Source organism: Carcharhinus amblyrhynchos, chromosome 1 (genome assembly GCF_965287045.1).
Source record: "Carcharhinus amblyrhynchos chromosome 1, sCarAmb.v2.hapA, whole genome shotgun sequence".
NCBI lineage: Eukaryota > Metazoa > Chordata > Chondrichthyes > Carcharhiniformes > Carcharhinidae > Carcharhinus > Carcharhinus amblyrhynchos.
The window spans coordinates 174488980-174508972 of NC_137324.1; the positions used below are offsets into that span (position 1 = coordinate 174488980).

General features: G+C 43.7%; 1 protein-coding gene across 1 annotated transcript in view; it reads left to right on the forward strand.

Moving 5' to 3' along the window:
• grid2 (glutamate receptor, ionotropic, delta 2) overlaps window positions 1–19993 on the forward strand; it is a 956474-nt gene that overhangs the window by 835921 nt on the left and 100560 nt on the right. The window contains exon 13 of the mRNA XM_080200204.1: window positions 12784–12979. Within this exon, the coding sequence (XP_080056330.1) occupies window positions 12784–12979 (196 nt within the window). The remainder of the gene's footprint in view (window positions 1–12783; window positions 12980–19993) is intronic.

Consider the following 19993-nt stretch of genomic DNA (forward strand, 5'->3'; position numbering starts at 1 on the left):
AGTCTATAGATATTCAGTTTATCAGGCAATCCAGAGCAGATAAATGCAGACCCTAGAAAATGCCCCCCCTTATATACCTCATAAAGTAAATATAACATATAAAATTCTAACAGGACTAGACAGGGTAGATGCAGGGAGGATGTTTCCAATGGTGGGGTAGTCCAGAAACAGGGGTCACAGTCTGAGGATTCAGGGTAGACCATTTATGATGGAGGCAAGGAGACATTTCTTCACCCAAAGAGTGGTGAGCCTGTGGAATTCATCACCACAGGAAACAGTTGATGCCAAAACATTGAATGTATTCAAGAGGCGGTCGGAAATAGCATTGGGGCGAATGGGATTGAAGATTATGGGGAGAAAGCAGGATTAGGCGATTGAGTTAGATAATCAGCCATGATCGTGATGAATGGCACAGCAGGCTCAAAGGACCAAATGGCCTCCTCCTGCTCCTATCTTCTATGTTTCTATATATCTTAATGCAGGATGGGTCCCACCTACAATGCTAAATTAACTCATTCAATCTCATTCTTGGCTTTTGTGACAAAATTTAGTATGCATCGTACTCTCTCAATCATTGGAAGACAAAGACAAATGCATTTTCTCCCAAATGTAGGTGTATTTGAGACAATTAGCTCCCCCTGGAATGGACTGTACCAACTCAGGGATATAAGCATCATGCCAACTAGATCTTATTTATAATTCCCCCAGTAAATTCTGCACTGGGATTTGGAGACTCCAGTTCTCACAGTGAATACCTTATCAATGAGAAACATAGAAAATAGAAGCCAGAACAGGCCATTCTGCCCTTCGAGCCTGCTCCACCATTCATTATAATCATGGCTGATCATCCAACTCAATAGCCTAGTCCACCTCTCTCCCCCCTCCACTGCCCTCCCTTGCCCCAGGTACAATCATTGAATCCTTGCAGTGCAGAAAGCGGCCACCAGCACTGGCTCCCTGACAGAGTTCCTTACCCAGGCCTGTTCACCCACTTTATCCCTGGATGGGGTTCTCCAGGCATTTGCCTGACCAATTCCCGCCCCATCTCTGGCTGCATTCACCTGAAAACCAGAGGTTCCCGCCTGGCTTCAGTGTACCTTTATGCGGTTCCCACCCCCTGCAAAGGAGGAGAAAGGGCAAACTCCACACAGACAGTCACCCAAGACGGGAATTGAACTGGGGTCCCAGTGCTAAACCACTGTGCCCTTTTGATCCCCTTCACCCCTTGACAATAATTGTTTTTATTATCTCCTAACTCCTAGATTTTAAAACTACCTCACACAAATGGCAGCCTGAAGAATATATCAAAAAGAATAGACCTTCATATTTGACCTATAAATTAATTTAAAATGTTTTCACAGACAATTATTAATGAAGTTGCAGGAATATCAGTAGACAGTGTTCAAGTGAAGTATTATTAGTTATGGAAGGCCATTCATCACTTTACTGAAATGGCATTCCTGATCTTAAAATAACCACTTGGTTTCTATAGGTTTAATTTACTGAATGAATTATGTTACAATTACATGGCAGTAATTCTCTGAATGTTCAAGTGTACCCATTTGAGTTGAATTCTGTTCAATTAATTGTAGTCGGTTCATCTCATCTCTGCTGGTAGGCTGAGTGACTAGTTCTAATGCTTTCGAATAATTAAGTGTCCTGAAAGGGGAGCAGTGCAGAGTCAAAGTCATAAGTATAGCCAATTCTGTCGGCAAGTCAAGCAGCAGAAACACTTGGGGTATGTTGAGGGAGTGGGGAGGTTGGGGGAGTGGGTGGTGGTGCAGGTGGTGAGGGTGACATACTTCTGCCAAGCACTCCATTAATAGCGAATGATGGCGGGTGAAATATTTCTTCGAAAGCACCAGCTCCTTGACCATCATGGGGCTCTCAACCAAACCCACTAATGATGGCAAGTGCTCACCAACAATGGTATTTATATGTGTACAGGCTTATTGCATGGCTGTTGCACCCTCACACCACACACCCACACAGACAATAATCTGTCCCTCAGTGTCATCCAGATGCTCCAGTTTCTTTGCACAGTTCAAATATGTGCAGGGTTAAGTGGATTGAGCATGCTAAATTGTCCAACAATGTGTAGGTGAGATGGATTAGCCATGGTAAATGTGCGGGTATACAAGGGCTGGAATTCTCCTATCCCACCCGCCACTGGAATTCTAGCAGGCGGGGAGAGGGTCTGAGTAAGATGTTGTGACAGAGAGTCAGTGCAGACTCGATGGGCCGAATGGCCTTCTTCTATACTGTAGGACTTTGTGATTCTATGATTAGAAGAATAAGAGGTGATCTCCTTGCAACATGCAAGAATCTGAAGAGACTTGAGAGGGCAAACACTGTCCAAACCATAGTGGTGGGGGGAGCAGGGAGAGGTACAATTTTAGGTTAAGGGATTAATCATTTAGGACTGAGATAAGGGGAAATTTTTCATCTTTGGAATTCATGATTTAATTTGATTTATTATTGTCACATGTATTAGCATTCAATGAAAAGTCTTGTTTCTGACATGCTATACTGAAAAAGCATACCGTACATAGAGAAGGAAACAAGAGAGCGCAGAAGGTAGTTTTACAGTCATAGCTAGGGTGTTGAGAAAGATCAACTTAATATGAGATAGGTCTATTCGAAAGTCTGATGGTAGCAGGAAAGAAACTGCTCTTGAGTCAGTTGGTCAGTGACCTCAGAATTTTGTGAATTTGATTTGATTTATTATTGTCACATGTATTAACATACAGTGAAAAATATTGTTTCTTGCGGACTATACAGACAAATCATACCGTTCATAGAGAAGGAAAGGAGGGATTACTGAATATAGTGGTACAGTTATAGCTAGGGTATAGAAAAAAATCAACTTAATGCAACATAGGTCCATTCAAAAGTCTGATGGTAGCTGGGAAGAAGCTGAATCTTTTTTATGAATCTTTATCTGTATCTGCTTTTGTATCTTTACCCTGATAGAAGAAGGTGGAAGAGAGAATGTCCGGGGTGCGTGACCAGACAGCTGTGGGTGCCCCATCACTGAGCAGATTTAAGGCTGAGAACTTTTGTCTCTCGAGGAGCCAAAGGATGCGGCGATCGGGTAGAAAGTAATGTTGAAGCTTTAGGTCAGATACGGTCATATTGAATGGTGGAGTATGCTGGCCAGACTAACTTCAGCTCCGACTCTTTATCTTTACTCAGAGGGTAGTAAGGGCGTGGAATGCCCTGCCTGCGACAGTTATGGACTCGCCAACTTTAAGGGTGTTCAAATGGTCATTGGATAGGCATATGGATAACATTGGAATAGTTTAGGTTAAAGGGTCATTAGATTCGTTCCAATGGTCGGCGCAACATCGAGGGCTGAAGGGCCTGTACTGCGCTGTAATGTTCTATGTTCTATGACTCCTTATGTTCTTATCTTCAGAGAATCAACAGCTGATCATCCAAACCTTTTCTTACATTGGGTTGCATGCTCTTTGTAACCCGTTCACACAATAAATGCAGCTGAGGTGACCTGCTGTGTCTCGGTGGATGGCATTCCATGCCCCAAGTCAGAACGTTGTGGGGCCAAAGCCCTGTTCCAGATTCGGAGAGTGTCATTTTGGCCGACCCTTCAGCGCAGTATGGAGGGAGGGCTGCACTGTCGAGGGTGCTTGGCTTGCAGAGCAGGTTTGAAAGCTGGGTCCTGCTTGGCCTGGATAAGTGGAAAGTAATGAACCCCAGAGGAGGACGAGGAACTCTCTCCTTCATCACTTTTCCCTTCCAAAAAAACAACACCTCCAAAAGCTGATTTTTATGACGATTTACCGCTTTGTATTTGGGGAGTTTGCTGCCACAAACCTTACAATAAATACGCTCCAAAAATAATTTATTGGCAGCAAAATGGTTGCGAATATATAGATCTATAAATTCCAGTAATTTGGTTTTACAACTTTGAAAGGATCATTGTTCCTCAATAGCTCCAATCACTTTAATGGGGCTCTTAATTTTGGAAGTGCTGGCAAGCTAATCTAAAGCGTGCAGTTCTGGGAAATTATAACTTCTAAATCAAAACTTGCTGTAGAGTTTTTCTTTTAAGCATTGTTTGAGGTGCTTGCCAGCGCATTGACTTAAAATCTTAGCGTAGAACATCTGTCAGGTTCTATTTACACATTGCTTTTCTTGGCGTTTTCTCTGATCTCCCGTCAACATTAAGCAGGGAATTGGGAGAATCCCGCTGAGACATCAGGTGCATTCTCAATTCCATGTACACAATCCTCTGAATCAAAATAAAATCAACTGCCAACTGAGCCAAGTTGACGCATTCCTGCTAATTTGTGGATCCATTTATTGCATATTCAGACTTGTACAATTAAATGGCTGGACAGATGTTAATAAAAAGGAAAGGTCTTGCACTTCTGTAGCACCTTTTCACAACCTTTAGCATCCCAAGGAGCTTTACAGCCAGTGAATAACTTGCTAAATGGGAGCCAGAATTCTCTGGCCCATTCATGCCCCCCACCCCAAACCCACTGCCATCGCCAATGGGAAGGGAGAATTTGATTTTGGCCAAATCTCAGCTCGCTGCAGTGAGACTGGCGAATCCGAGCCGTGGAGAGAATCCGGCCCTAGTTCAGAAATGCTCCTTCAACGTATCGCAGCCGATCAGCTGAAGGTTGCAATTTGAGGCGAAGCTGGATAAACACGGGAGAGGTTTATGCTGATGGGTTTAAGTGAAGGGGGAGGTGTGATTAGAGGAGGTTCATATGGAGCATGAACACCAACATAGACTGGTTGGGCTGGTTGGCTTGTTTTAGTGTTGTACCTTCTCTGTAACTCTGCGTGAAGTCATGGTGAAAGGTCATCAAGTCTGCAATTCATTCGGGTTGTCTAGACAGCTCCAAATCGCAACTCAATCAACAGAAGATCTTTATAAGCAAACGTAAAGACTTGATTCTGTGCGGAGAATTCTGCAGAAAGCTTTTTGTGGGAAAGAACTGACCTTTAGAATAAATCTGACAACTGGGGAAATTGGATTCTTATCCAAACAACAGTCATCCCAACGAAGCAGCTATTCTACTCCAGCATCGCCTGAGAATCCTGTTTCGCCACAGTGTGCAACACCACCCAGCTCACATCAGATCAAAAGTAAAGCTGTTTTGGGGTTTAGAAGCTATTGCAGATATTAAAACAAATATAGGTGACCAGTCGATTTTCGTAAATGTTCTTGGCATAGTAACTGTGGTATCTGTGATGTGCTTAAATCTAGCTAAGCATTCCATTCCATGAGAAGAAAGCATAAGTGGCGCATGTCCTACTTGAGAGAGTTTGATGTGTGCCTGAAGCGTGCACAGCAGAATTCAACAGCTATCATATAGAGGAACTATATTAAATTGAATCGCTCACTGTGATGACTTCAGCCTGGCTAATGAGGTTGGTTTGCGAGAGTATGAACTACCTGATGAGTCCTAACTGATGGTAAAGTCAGGGAGCCTCATGCTCCCCATTTAAAGCAGGTGTGTCAGACGCCTAGCCTGCATTCAGCAGGGAGCAACCGGAGAGCTGGCTGTGTACAGATGTATGGTGTAAATAAAGTAACTTGATGATGGGACTTTTGCCTCTGTGGAATTATTACACTAACTAATACAATACAAAGGATTGAATTTTCCACACATACCCCCCCCCAGCCAACCATAGTGTGTTTTGGGGGGGACAGAGGCAGCCCACCAATGGCCAATGGCAAGATCTTCCAGTCTCACCACTATCGGTAGGTTTTCCCATTGTTTGCACCCTCCACCACGGGAAGACTGGAAAATCCCAGCAGTGGGAACAACTGGAAAATTTTGGCCGAAATCTTTTAAGCGGGAGACATCTGTAAATCTAACAGCTGTTTCCCAATCTTCCAGTGTTTCTCACATGATACTTCTGCACTGTCCTGATGCACAGTACTCTTGACAATGATTTTGTAATGGGAAACAAGTGGCACGGTGTTGGTACCTGTCAATTTCATTTTGTCATTGGAGGTTACTGGGGTTAAGTTGGACCACAGGGCAACCTGATTGTTAAATGCTACGCAGGCACATAAGAATTGAAAATGGTGTACAAGATGTGATGGGAAGTGAGCAGGACACCATCTCGATAAAGCACAAACAAGTGGCCTCCTTGAATCACATCGGGAATCCCTATAGTGCAGACGGAGGCCATATGGTGCATCAAATCTGCACCAACTCTCGTAGAATACATACAGTACAGAAGAAGGCCGTTCAGCCCATCAACTGTACCAGCCACTATCCCACCCAGGCCCCATTCCCATAACCCCAAACATTTACTCTGCTAATCCCCCTGACATTAGGGTCAATTTAGCATGGCCAATCAACCTAACCTGCACAGAATTGAACCTGAGACCCTGGTGCTGTGAGCCAGCAATGCTAACCGCTGTGCTGCCTGACTCTGTGACAGAGTATCGTTTCCAGGCGCTATCCCCATAACCCCATGCTAACTCCTCTAATGTATATAGCTTGCGACACTAAGAGATAACTTAGAATGGCCAATCCACCTAACCTGGACATTTTTGGAGTTTAGGAGCACCCAGAGGAAACCCACGTAATCATGAGGAGGTGGGGGGAGTGGGGGGGGGCGCAGGATTAAATCCAGCCCGAGGTCAATGGACATTCCCATTGTCCGCCCCTTCCCCACTCCGTGGTGGTCAGGGGACTAAAATTCCAGCCAGGGAGAATGTGCAAACTCCACACAGACAGTCGCCCGAAACCAGAATTGAACCTGGGTCCCTGGCGCTGAGTAACCACTGTGCCACCACCTGGAGCAGACGTCAATCCTTCTGCTTGTAAACATCACTGCAGGAGTTCATGGTCCAACTGACAAGCCACCACATCGAAGGGCTTCTCTCCAACATTAGGTCAGATGTAGGGATGCTCACTGGTACTTGCGCAATGTTGAATGCCATTCAGATACTGAAGCAGTCCGTGCCCACGTTCAGCAAGATGTGGACAACATTCAGGCTTGGGGCTGGTAAATGGCAAGTGACATTCACGCCACACAAGTGCTAGGTAACTAACATCTCCAGCAATAAAAATCCAACAATCCGACCCCCCCCCCACCCCCCCCCCCCCCACTATCCCCCCATGCTGCTCATGCCATTATGCCACCATGCTGCCCATTGGTAGAAGGCTCAAGTACAAGATGGCAGATAATTGGCAAAAGAACCAATGGTGACATGAGGAAAATCTTTTGCACTCAGTGAGTGGTTCAGATCTGAATGCACTGTCTGATGGCGTGTTGGGTACAGGCGCAATTGAGGCTTTCAAGAGGAAATTGGAGAGACAATGCACATGGCTACAAGGAGTGGGCAGGGAGTCGGGTAAATTGCTAGCTAAATTGTTCCTGCTGAGAGCCGCACAATCACACCAGAACAAATGACCACTCTCCTGCTTTGCAATTAGTATATAATCATGTGATTAATGCAAGTTGTCCTCGTTAAAATTCAATGTTATATTTGGGAGTTTCAAATTTCAGACTGATCAAAATCAAAAATTTGAACCAATTCAGAAACCTATGTTTGACATTTTAGTAGAATAAATGGCATACTGCCTAGTCTAATCCTACTTACATAACCACATTTCCATAATAGCTTCAATGAAGGAAACATCCTTGTAAAACAATAAATTGGCTGAGTGCAACAAACTTGCTACCTTTGCACAAAGGACTTAGTTGAAATTTTCTTGCTGGTTTCAAAGAGGATTGAAATATCAAGCTACACCATTCATTATTTTGAAAGGTTGTTGAGTTTTGTGAGTAGAGCATTTGCAGATTAGCATGTTGTCTCCTTGTCTGCGTGGGTTTCCTCCCACAGCCCAAAGATGTGCAGGTTAAGTTTGTTGGCCATGCTAAATTGCCCCTTAGTATACAAAGATGTGTAGGTTAGGTGGATTGGCCATGCTAAATTGCCCCTTAGTTTCCAAAGGGGTGCAGGTTAGGTGAATTGGCCATGCTAAATTGCCATTTAGTGTCCAAGGTGTGTTGGTTAGGTGGATCAGTGGGGTAGATATGTGAGGTTACGGGGATAGGGGTAAGATGCTGTGTTGGAGAGCCGGTACAAACTGAATGACCTCCTTCTGCACTGTAAGGATTCTATGATTTTAACATAAAAACAAAAGATAAAATGGTTAAAAAGCAGAAATGCTGCTGGAACAACATGAAAAAGAGGTACATGCTGTTTATCCTATCTGTCTCCTCCATTTAGGTCTATGTGTGTGGCTCTTCCCCATTCCTCATGAGCTAATTTAGAGGATTAGGAACAGATAAGAACAACTGTAATGTTGGTTCCAGTGAAGAAAAAGTCATGCAACTAGATAGTGCCATTCACAACCTGAGGATACCCCTAACTCATTTCCAACCAACAAAGTACTATCGAAACATGGTCACAGTTGCAATGTAGGAAAACGTAACAGCTAATCTGTGCACAGCAAGCTCCCAAAAATAGCACCATGAGAGTGCCTTGGTCATCTGTTCCTTCAGTGAGTGTTTAGAGGGATAAATATTGGCTGAGACAAAATTCCCCGGCTTTTCTTTCAAATTGTGCTGTAGGATGTTTTATGTCCTTCTGTGTGCATAACGCACATTTTTATGGATAATTTAAAATTTTTGCTCTTGGGAATCTAAGTTGGAGTTTGGCTTCACTGACATTCGTGGAGATAAAGACACAAACAACATTCTTGACTCCATGTTAGACAGTTCCAATTGATCTTAAGCTTGCCAACCAATCAATACTTGCAGGTGGCACAGTGGGTTAGCACTGCTGCCTCACAGCGCCAAGGACCCGGATTCAATTCTAGACTCGGGTCACTCTCTGTGTGGAGTTTGCATGTTCTCCCCATGTCTGTGTGGGTTTCGTCTGGCTGCTCCGGTTTCCTCCCACGGTCCAAAGATGTGCCGGTTAGGTGGATTGGCCATGCTAAATTTCTCCTTACCATCAGGAGCGGGGGGGTAGTTAGCAGGGTAAAGACATGGGGTCACAGGAATGGATTGGCTTGTTGTCAGTGTGGGCTGAATGGCCTCCTTCTACATCATAAAGATTCTACAATCCTACGATCTTCTCATAAAGTGTAAACTGTTGTTCCCTGGTACTCTTGCAAATCCGTCTTGATGAATGCAGGACAAAAAGTTTCAACAGTCTGTCTCTTTTATTTTCCAGCGGGGCTTTCGTTCTGTTCTGCCAAGCGAGGGTTTAAGTATTTAAATCTTACTTTAATTTATTTGAAACAAAGATGCGCTGAGTCTTCCAGCTATGGCTTTCAGGGACAGATCAGAAGCAGAAGAGTAAAATGAAAGATAATCAAACACCCAGCCAGGTTGAAATCTCAACCTGACCTTGAATTGTTCTTTTAATTATGGAACAGCAGATGGCTTGGAGATGGTGTGGAACAAAGGTGTGAAGAGGTCTGAATTAGTTTCAGGCTGGGCTGCATGCAAGAACTGCAGTAGCTAGCATACACTGGGAAGAGGAAAGGTGGTGAGGGAGCACACCCAGCTTTGTGTTCCATTGACCACCATCTGTTATTTTATGAACAATTCTGTATAATATATTGCGGTAAAGTTTCTGCTCAGGGCAATCTGAATACAAATTCCAGCCAGAATTGCGCTATTTTTTAACATATCAGCGCAATCAATCAGCGTTTCAAAAACTAGTTGCTTTACAAAAAAGCGTGATTTATATAGTGAAGAGTGATAACGATGCCGTTTGATTAATACAGCTGAACGAGATTTATCACACAAAAAAATTAGCATTCTTAATCAGAACGTCGAGTCTGCCATCTGTGTGGAAAGGCAATTTGAAATGCATGAAAATGACTTTAAGAAAGTTCCACGAAACCAATTACGTATCACAGGCAGTTTCTTAGATATTTTCAAAGGAAGTATCATTCAAAAGCTGGTAAAAGACTCGGTTTAGGGTCAGTGCGCCCTAAAGAATCAGTTTTGTTTTGAAATGCGCCTCAAAGGTCCAAAAACAGTCACAATTAGTGGAACCGGCCATGATGACTAATTGATCTGAGGATGTGGTCAGTTTTGGGTGACAGGCCTTTCTAAACGAATGAGAAACATTGTAGAAACTTCATTTGCACCGCACCAAAGGTCTGTTTGAGATTCCGCAGTCTTTTATGCAGGTTTCGCAGATTTTGTGCAAAAAGACACAACACTACCTGGTGGAAACTCCAAGGCATGTAATTTTTAAGTGTATTTTTTAGTGCAACAAGTAAGCTTGCATTAACACTGCAATGAAGTTGCTGTGAGGATCCCCTAGTCGCCACACTCCGGAACCTGTTAGGATACACTGAGGAATTTAGCATGGCCAATCCAACTAACCAGCACATCTTTTGGACTGTGGGAGGAAACCAGGGCACCCAGAGGAAACCCACACAGACAGTCACCCAAGCCAGAACCAAATCTGGGTCCCTGGCGCTGTGAGGCAGCAGCGCTAACCACTGTGTTATCAAGCTTACAATCAGACTTTTCCATCCCAATACCGCAGTCAGCACCATTGACTCTTGCTATAAAGTATGTTTATTCATAATTACAACAACGTCTAGCTTTATGTTAGAAAACCTTCTTAAAGTCGAGGAATGGAGTCACAAATTCAACAGAGAAGTCACAACACTTCCCTACGGAGACACTCTGACAATTTGACCTGTCGTTAAATCCTGTCTGAATGCCTCCACAGTTCCTACATAACCACCATTGACCCCACTCATTCACCCCCAATCCCCACGGATCTCACTCATTCCCCTAACCCCGAACAACCCCACTCATTTCCCCCCAACCCCCATTGACCCCACTCATTCCCCCCAATCCCCCTGGATCCCACTCATTTCCCCCAAACCCCATGGATTTCACTCATTCCCCCCAATCCCCCTGGATCCCACTCATTTCCCCCAAACCCCATGGATTTCACTCATTCCCCCCAATCCCCCTGGATCCCACTCATTTCCCCCAAACCCCATGGATCTCACTCATTCCCCCAACCTCAATTGACCCCACTTATTCCCCAATCCCCATGGACCCCACTTGTTCACCCCCAATCCCCATGGACCCCAGTTGTTTACCCAAGCCCCACTGACCCCATTCATTCCCCCAACCCCGATCAACCGCATTCATTCCTGAAATTCTGCCACATTGACATTTTTAAGTTCCTATTTATTTATGCTAAATCTGCTTTAATAGCTTCTTGTGAATCAGTCAAGGATTATAGCTGGTGAGATCTTCTTCCAGGAATGAACATTAAAGCGGGTAACATTCCTCATTTTGATCTTTTCTTGGGTTTATTCCCTTGAATGATGTAGTAATTCCTTACATTATATTTATTTCATGTGTTTTTTATTTCTATTTCTGGTCCTCTGGGTTTATTTCTGGGCAGAATCTCTCTCTCTCTCTCACCCTATTGTTCGCTTCAATGCATTAAATCCAGACTCATGTTTCCTTTTCCAATCTCCATTACCATTCAGACCTCCCCACCGTCATTAATTCCCAATATAGCACTATAACCAATTTGAAAAAAAGAGTCATCCATAATGGCCCAGGGTTTGCAATCAGTGGTTAGAGGTCACCGCTGACCTCGGAGTAAGTTTCACTGGGATATCACGGGTCTCCCTGCCATGGATTTCCCCTCTACCGTCTAGGAGTGGCACCTCAACTGATTCCAACGTTCATCGCCAGGGATTCCCAGCACAGAGCTGGAGTGGTGTCAGCGAGCTGTCCAAGCAGCCAATTGTGTTAAAGGATACTCACAGCCATGCAAACAGGAAACAAAAGCCACAAAAATAATAGAACAGAAATGTTACGATAAGCGAGCGGTAACACGTGGTTGGATAAGTGTTTCAGCAGTAGATGACCCATTTGCTGTAAGTGAAAGAGATCATTTCATATTACTTCTGCCTTTGATTATTTTCCCTTCTCCTGCCATTTCCCGCAGAGTTCCATCTGATCCCTCTCAGTAGGTTACAGTGAGATTGTTTGATTTAATTTGATTTATTTCCATCACTTGTATTGGTATACAGTGAAAAGTGTTATTTCTTGCCCGTTGTACAGACAAAGTATACCATTTGTCGCGTACATAGGGGAGAAGGAAACGAGAGAGTGCAGAATGTAGTATTACAGTCATAGCTAGGGTGTAGAGAAAGGTCAACTTAATATAAGGTGCATCCATTCAAAAGTCTGGTAGCAGCAGGGAAGAGACTGTTCTTGAGTGAGTTGGCACGTGACCTCAGACTGCTGTATCTTTTTCTCAGCGGAAAAAGATGGAAGAAAGTGTGTCTGGGGTGCGTGGGGTCCTTAATTATACTGGCTGCTTTTCCAAGGCAGCGGGAAGTGTAGACAGAGTCATTGGATGGGAGTGATGGACTGAGTGATGGACTGAGCCTTGTTCATGACCCTTTGTAGTTTCTTGTGGTCTTGGGCAGAGCAGCAGCCATATCAAGCTGTGATACTACCAGAAAGATATGTGCAAAATACAAAGGATGAACTTCCGACCACCCCATTGCCCCTGCTCCTTGAAGCCCTAACATTCCAAGCTCCCTTGATATCTGAAGGTTTGGCCAATGTTCCCAAATAAATGCTTTCAAGATTACTAGAGTGTTTAGTGGATTAGTTGTATATTCGTTGCAGCCTGGAGTTCCCCCTCAATGAAATATATGAGTTTTTCATTGTGGGTAAATGACATATGACCTTACATTTAGCCTTAAGGATTTACTTTTGAACTTGGCATTATTTATTTATCTTCACATTCTTCTCAACCCAAAGGTCCCTGCAAGATCTTTCCAAGCAAACGGACATTCCCTATGGCACAGTGATGGAGTCAGCCGTGTATGAGCATGTCCGAGTGAAAGGAATGAACCCCTTTGAGAGAGACAACATGTACGCCCAAATGTGGAGGATGATCAACAGAGGTAACGGCACAGAAACCTCGGTGAAGGATTCCCAGGAAGGCATCCGAAGGGTACAGTGTATTTCTCTCACCTCTTTGCACCGGCTGTATATTATTCTCCAAAGTGTTAGATTAAATTGTTGCACTCTATGGCGGAGTTTTACTCGCACGTCTGCCCGAGATTCATATGATCCCAACCCGAGGCCAATGTTCTCCGAGCCTCATCCACCCCCGGAATCGGGGCAGGAGTGCCAGTAAAATGCTGGCCTATATGTGGGAGATGGAAAATTGCAAAACTCCGTGTAAACGGAGTTCAAATGTTGCCCTAAGCTGCAATTTTGCTTTCTTTTCACTTTTTTCCTTACATTTACAAAAAAAGATAATAGCCGGAATTCTACTGTGCCGTCCGCCAGTGGAACCCGAGTGGGTGAGGGGCGGACAATGGGAATTAAACTCGGGCAGGACTTTCTGGTCTCAGGTCGAGCGAGGCTGTGAAGTCCCGTCCAGTGTGTGGAATCTGTGGAATTCATTGCCACAGAAGGCTGTGGAGGCCAGATCATTGAGTGTATTTTAAGACAGAGATGGATAGGTTTGTGATTGATAAGGGGATCAAACATTACAGGAAAAGGATTGGGAGAATGAAGTTGAGAAACATATCAGCCATGAGTGAATAATGAGCAGAATCAATGGGACAAATGGCCAAATTCTGCACCTATATCTTATCATCTCCTCCCCCCATCCCAAGCTTCCCTTGGCTATTTTATGGAACGCCTCCCACCTTTCTTTTATTCATTCCTGGGACATGAATGGCCAGCATTTATTACTCATCCCCAATTGCCTTCAGAAGGCAGTTGAGAGTCAACCACATTGCTGTGGCTCTGGAGTCGCATGTAGGCCAGACCGGGTAAGGATGGCAGATTTCCTTCCCTAAAGGACATTAGCGACCTAGATGGATTTTTCCAACAATCGACAACGGTTTCCTGCTCATCAGTAGATTTTTAATTCCAGATATTTTTTATTAAATTCAAATTCATCTGCTGTGGTGGGATTCAAACCCGGATCCCCAGAACATTAGTCAAATTTCTGCATTAATAGTCTAGCAATAATGCAACTAGACCATCACCTCCCCTTGGCTCGAGGAAGCTGTAAAATTCAGCCTAACATTTGGAGCCTTTAAATCTGCTTAATATTTGAATGCTAAACTCTGTAGGTGGAGGGATATAGACATAGCTGTAGCTCACTGTTTTCAAGGCAGGTTAAGAGCTCCGGAATCTCAGGATTTTTGCCTGGACTGTATCGTTTTGTTATTCTGTCTCTTGTTGCTCAACTCAACGGGCTTTCAAGTTAACACATCTGTTATCCTGCTGAGTTTGTCCTCTGTTATTAAGTACATTGTACTATTAAAAGTGAATGATGCACAGCATATCAGCAAATGACAGGCGTGACTGACAATACATTATTTATGATGCTACTCATTCAGTAGGGCCGAGAGCTATATTATTTTGTATGCATATTTTATGCGTTTGTTCTTGACTTATGTTGTATCATGGGGTTGCTTTCTTTGAAATACCAGCACAGAACATTTTAATAAACTGTGGAGGCGGCTAGAATATTTTAAGAGAAATGCCAGTGGTTGCATTGCCCAAATGTTGAAGTCAATTACTCAACCTAGAGGATATTTTTACAGCATAGCTTGTGGTAGATTTTACAGCTTCTCACCACTATTGCCAAAGCATATCTTCAATCCAATTTTGACTCTGCGCACAACTTCTAGCATCTCTTGGTCAGATGCCAGTGATAGTCTCTGAGGCTAAGACTGCAGGAAATCATCCATTTTCATCCTTTTTGATCTTTCTGCTTGGTCAATTACTCAATTCCCCTCCATTATTCAGCTTCCTTGCACTGTTCTAGCTTGCTTTCACTCCTCACTGCACCAACAAAATTAACCCATAAGTATCGCTGAAATAGAGGCATGCCAAAGTTTTTCATCTTGCACTCAGTAGGACGTTCTCAAGAATAACAAAAATACAGGAAATAACAATTTAGACTTCATGGGAACAGAGTGCTGACCAGTTGGTCAAAGGGACTTTGATTGGCAAGATGTTGCCATGGAATTATTGGACTTAAATGCACGAGTTAACTGATGACCAGTTAACTGCCAAGTTTTGTTTAAATTTAAACCAAACAAGTTGATTCTGATCGGAACTAAAAAACACATGTTGGACTTGTCTGAGCACTATGAGATGCCACATGGTACAGATGCTAGAATTCAACCTCATAGTTCACTGAATCCATGAATGTATGGGTTGCCCAAAGCGCGCAAAACTGATATGCCTTTGCAACTTATCTTATCTATGACTGGTTCTGCACAACGTGAATTGGCCAAGTGTTTGGGCGAGTTGTGACAACCAGTTTTGAGCACATTTTGCACATACACAGTGAAGGATTCTCTCACATTTGCGAAGACCAAACAAGTCTTGCAGATCATCAGCAATGCCATGTCCAAGTGCACATTTTACATTGCCAGTCTATTCAAAGTGCTACTCAAGGACGTCAAGGACATTTACACCACATCACTATATCATGGTAAGTAGACCCAGTGCCATTGTGCAAATCAGTATTCATAGACCTTAAGAACTCAACTCACGCAGTTGAGTTCAATTTTAATGACAACACTGTCAGAATTTTACCACCTCACCTGCCCAATGCTCACCTAAGGCCAACGGAACCATACAGTTCTGCGAGCCTCACCTCTCCAGATTTTAAGGCGAGTGTGCCTGTAAAATTCTGGCCCATGTCTGCCCAAATAGGGGATGTTGCCATGGGAGGTGATGGCCTAGTGGCCTTATCACTAGACTATTAATCCAGAAACTCAGCTAATGCCCTGGGGACTCAGGTTCAAATCCCATTATGGCAGATGGTGAAATTCGAATTCAATAGAGGAAAAAACTGGAACTAAGAATCTACTGATGACCATGAAACCATTGTCAATTGTCGGCAAAACTCATCTGGTTCACTAATGTCTTTTAGGGAAAGAAATCTGCCGTCCTTTCCTGGTCTGGCCTGCATGTGGCTTCAGAGCCACAGCAATGTGGTTGATTCTCAACTGCCATTTGAACAAGGGTAACTAGGGATAGGCAATAAATGCTGGCCTACCAGCGATGCCCATGTCCCATGAATGAATTTTTAAAAATCCCCCCCAGGCCCAGCTCCCACAAGCATGTTTGTTAAGTTCCATGAGAAACGATAGAATGACACTATTGCATATTTCCAATCTGTAGATGATACATTTGTTATATTTGAATTTGCAGCAGCATGTAAGAATTTCCTGATTCAGCTTAACAGACACCATCCTGCACTCAAATCCACCTTTGAAGGGGGGCATCCAAATTAACTCTCCTTCCTTGACATGGTTGAGAGATCTGCTGGTGTTTCTCTGCAACCATCTACCAGAAGCCTAACTTCACTGATCAGTACAAGTGTTGGGAATCCTACAGTTCATGCACCACATGTTTGGCCTCTTGCTCAGCCTGAAGACTGATGCTGAAATAGGGTGTCTCAAAGCCATCCTGTATAAGGATGGTTACCCGACCAGAACATTGCTCACTGTATGTCGCACAAACTCACAAACTGGGTTACAGTCACCACTTTTGGTTCTGAAAAGTGCCCAATCTATCTCTGGAAGGGCAGGTTATCTCAAAACTTTGAGCAACTGGTGAAGCTGATGTTTTCACTGGAGTTCAGCCAAATGAAGGGGGAGGGGGATCTCATCAAGACTTATAAAATTCCAACAGGACTGGACAGGGTAGATACAGAGAGGATGGTGCCAGTGGTGGGGGTGTCCAGAACCAGGGGTCACGGTCTGAGGATACAAGATAGACCGTTTAGGATGGAGATGAGGAGACATTTCTTCACCCAAGAGTGGTGAACGTCTGGAATTCATGACCACAGAAAGTAGTTGATGCCAAAACAGAACCCATTCAAGAGGCTGCTGGATATAGCACTTGGGATGAATGGAGTCAAAGTTATGGGGAGAAAGCAGGATTAGGCTAATGAGTTGCATAATTAGCCATGATCGTAATGAATGGTGGAGCAGGCTCGAAGGGCCAAATGGCCTCCTCCTGCTTCTACCTTCTATGTTACTGTGTTTCACTCTGCGACTATGAAGTGGGTGGCATCCGCCATTAACAGGTTGCTGCTGTGAAGCCAACTAGACATTCTGCCTATCACACCAATGAGTGATGTGGTATATGAATTTCAGTGCCAGTGTACATAGCCCCTACTTCCCAAAGACTGGCAGATCATATCAAACAGCATGTTTCTTCCGCTGTTCACAACAGAACAGGTACAAACTATACCCAACCAGCCCACACCTGCTAAATCCTCAAAACACAGTGATCACATTAGATGTGATTCCAAGATTGGACAACATTTGAAAACACTGTTCTGAATGTGTTAAGAACTGCATTGACATCCAATTTAAGATTATCAATTGGGCTCACAGAGTGGCACACTTGTGTTAGCTAGATATATATATATGTACATATATATTAGTAAATAGAACCCTGTTCTTTGCAAACAGAAAAAACACCTATGCACATTCTGCCTGTTTCAACTGAACAAAAATAGGTGACAGCTGTGCTTTGGTTCATTCCCAGGGCAATGCCATAGCCATCAGAGTCAACCTGCCTGGCAATTAACTAACAGTTATAAGTTAACTGGTGCATTTGTTTTGGTAATGCCCCTACCAATCAGAGTTCATTTACCAACCAATCAGCACACTTTTCTTATGAAGTATAAGTTGTTGTTCCCTTTATATTTGGTATTCTTACAAATGTCCTGATGAGTGCATGGTGAAAAGCTTCGACATATCTCTTTTTTTTCAGCAATACCTCAGTTCCGTACAATCCAAATTATTAAAGTTAGCACAACATCCTCAAAGGGCCTTGAACAACATCCTCCCCTTGAAAAATCATCTCAGCAGCGACTAGAAGCTTTATTCTTTTTGTCAGCTGTACTGGGTGACATTGTTTATCATTCTGGTGACAAGCTTTCTGAAGTCGACAGCCAGACCTACCTCCCCCCCAACTCTTCACTCTTCAATTACCTCAACTCGAGGCCAACAGCAATATTGAGGTCACCCTGTTCACTGCCATTAAAAAACTTTGGATCTTGGGTCCTAACTCTGTACCTCTCACTACCTGAATACACAGCCTACATTTGAGAGTACAAATCTTAGACTCCTCTACGATTCCATGTGCTAGCCATTACTTTGGGCACCTATTTCACCATGTAGTGAAGGCTGCCCTCTCCCATGTCTCACTGGAAAGCAATTACTGAATCCATTCACCATCCTTTGCCACTTCTGAACTCCCCAAAGTTCTCCTTGCTGGCCTTTCACACATTGCAACACATCAAAAACTCTATAACCCACACCCTATCCTGCACTATATTCCTCCTCACAACAGATTTGGCTTTGCCAGAGTTGAATTCTGATCCTCCTCCAGTGAATAAATTTCAAAATCCTTACCTACAGCACCCTGTGCCCACCTCCCTACACCCCCTCCCCCACCCAACTCCATTTGTGACTCTGCTTCCTCCTTCATTGAGCAGTCTTTACCAGTCCTGGTGCAGGCCCCCCCACACCCTGCGATCATCAGGCTCAACATCCAACCTCTCTCCATCCCACTGGGAATGGGGCAACTCTCACTCTGCACTCTGAAACATATTGTCCATCAACCCTTCCATCTTCTAACCTCTCCTTAACATTACAAACCTCCTATCTATGCAGCCATCACCCTTAAAAAGCTCTGACGACGGGTCATCTGGAATTGAAATGTTGGCTCTCTTCTCTCTCTACGGATGCTGTCAGACCTGCTGAGATTTTCCAGCACTTTCTGTTTTTGGTTCAGATTCCAGCATCTGCAGTATTTTGCATTTACTCTTAATGAATGCTTATTTTGACCATTGTGAAATACACTGGGGACATTATATGTGCTAAAAGATGCAATTATTAAGCTGTTGTATTAGCCTGTTGCACTCATGTGGAAATCATATTAACGGCTGTAATCCAGAATTTAGAAAGTAAGGGTGTATCTCTTCCAATTATGTCCCCTGCAGCGACTACTAAAAGCCCAATAAGAAGTCTCACAACACCAGATTAAAGTCCAACAGGTTTATTTGGAATCACGAGTTTTTGGAGTACTGCTCCTTCCTCAGCTGAGTGGAGATCGGTTCACAAACACAGCATTTATAGACAAAGACACAATTACAAGCTAATTACAGATCGGAATGTGAAGAATAGTTCAAATGTGAGTCTTTACAGGTACAGACAGTATGAGTGGAGAGAGGGATAATCACAGCTAAATTATCTTGCAATTGTGTCTTTGCCTCTTTTTGCCGTGTTTGTGAATTAACTTCCATTTACCTGATGAAGGAATAGCACCCCGAAAGCTCGTGATTCCAAATAAACCTGCTGGACTTTAACCTGGTGTTGTGAGACTCCTTACTGTGCCCACCCTTTCCAATGCTGGCATTGCCACCTCGCACCAAAAGCCTCACATTTTGCCAATATCTCCCCCAAGTGGTTTATTCCAAGTATTGAATGTTGACAGGTTGTTTAACATTAAAGATCATTAAATGTGATGCAACTCCCGTTCTCACACCAGGATGGGTTTAGTGGGAATCATCTCCCCAGTTCGCAGCTTTACACATCAGGGCTGTCTAGGCCAGAATAATGACTGGACTTTCGGCTCATCAGTTCATCTTACTGGCAGGAAAACTCTGCTCGTTTCACTGCTGCTGGATTTGGAAGGATTCAGTGGAGGGAGATTTGCAAAGATAGCCTCTCTGGTACTCAAGAGATGGCATGGACTGTGCTGAAAACAAGAAGGAATGCCTGAGTCAGTAAGGAGGGTATTAGGGCAAGTGTCTATGTGTACGTCGTGCATGAAGTACAGCCTCACCTGTTCTTATTGATTCTTCTCAACCTCCTCTGAATCTTACCATTGAAATCCCAAAGAAAATTGCATTCTTTCCATCTCCTTAGTTATGAGGGAAATAGTAACTGCAAATCAGTTACTGCAA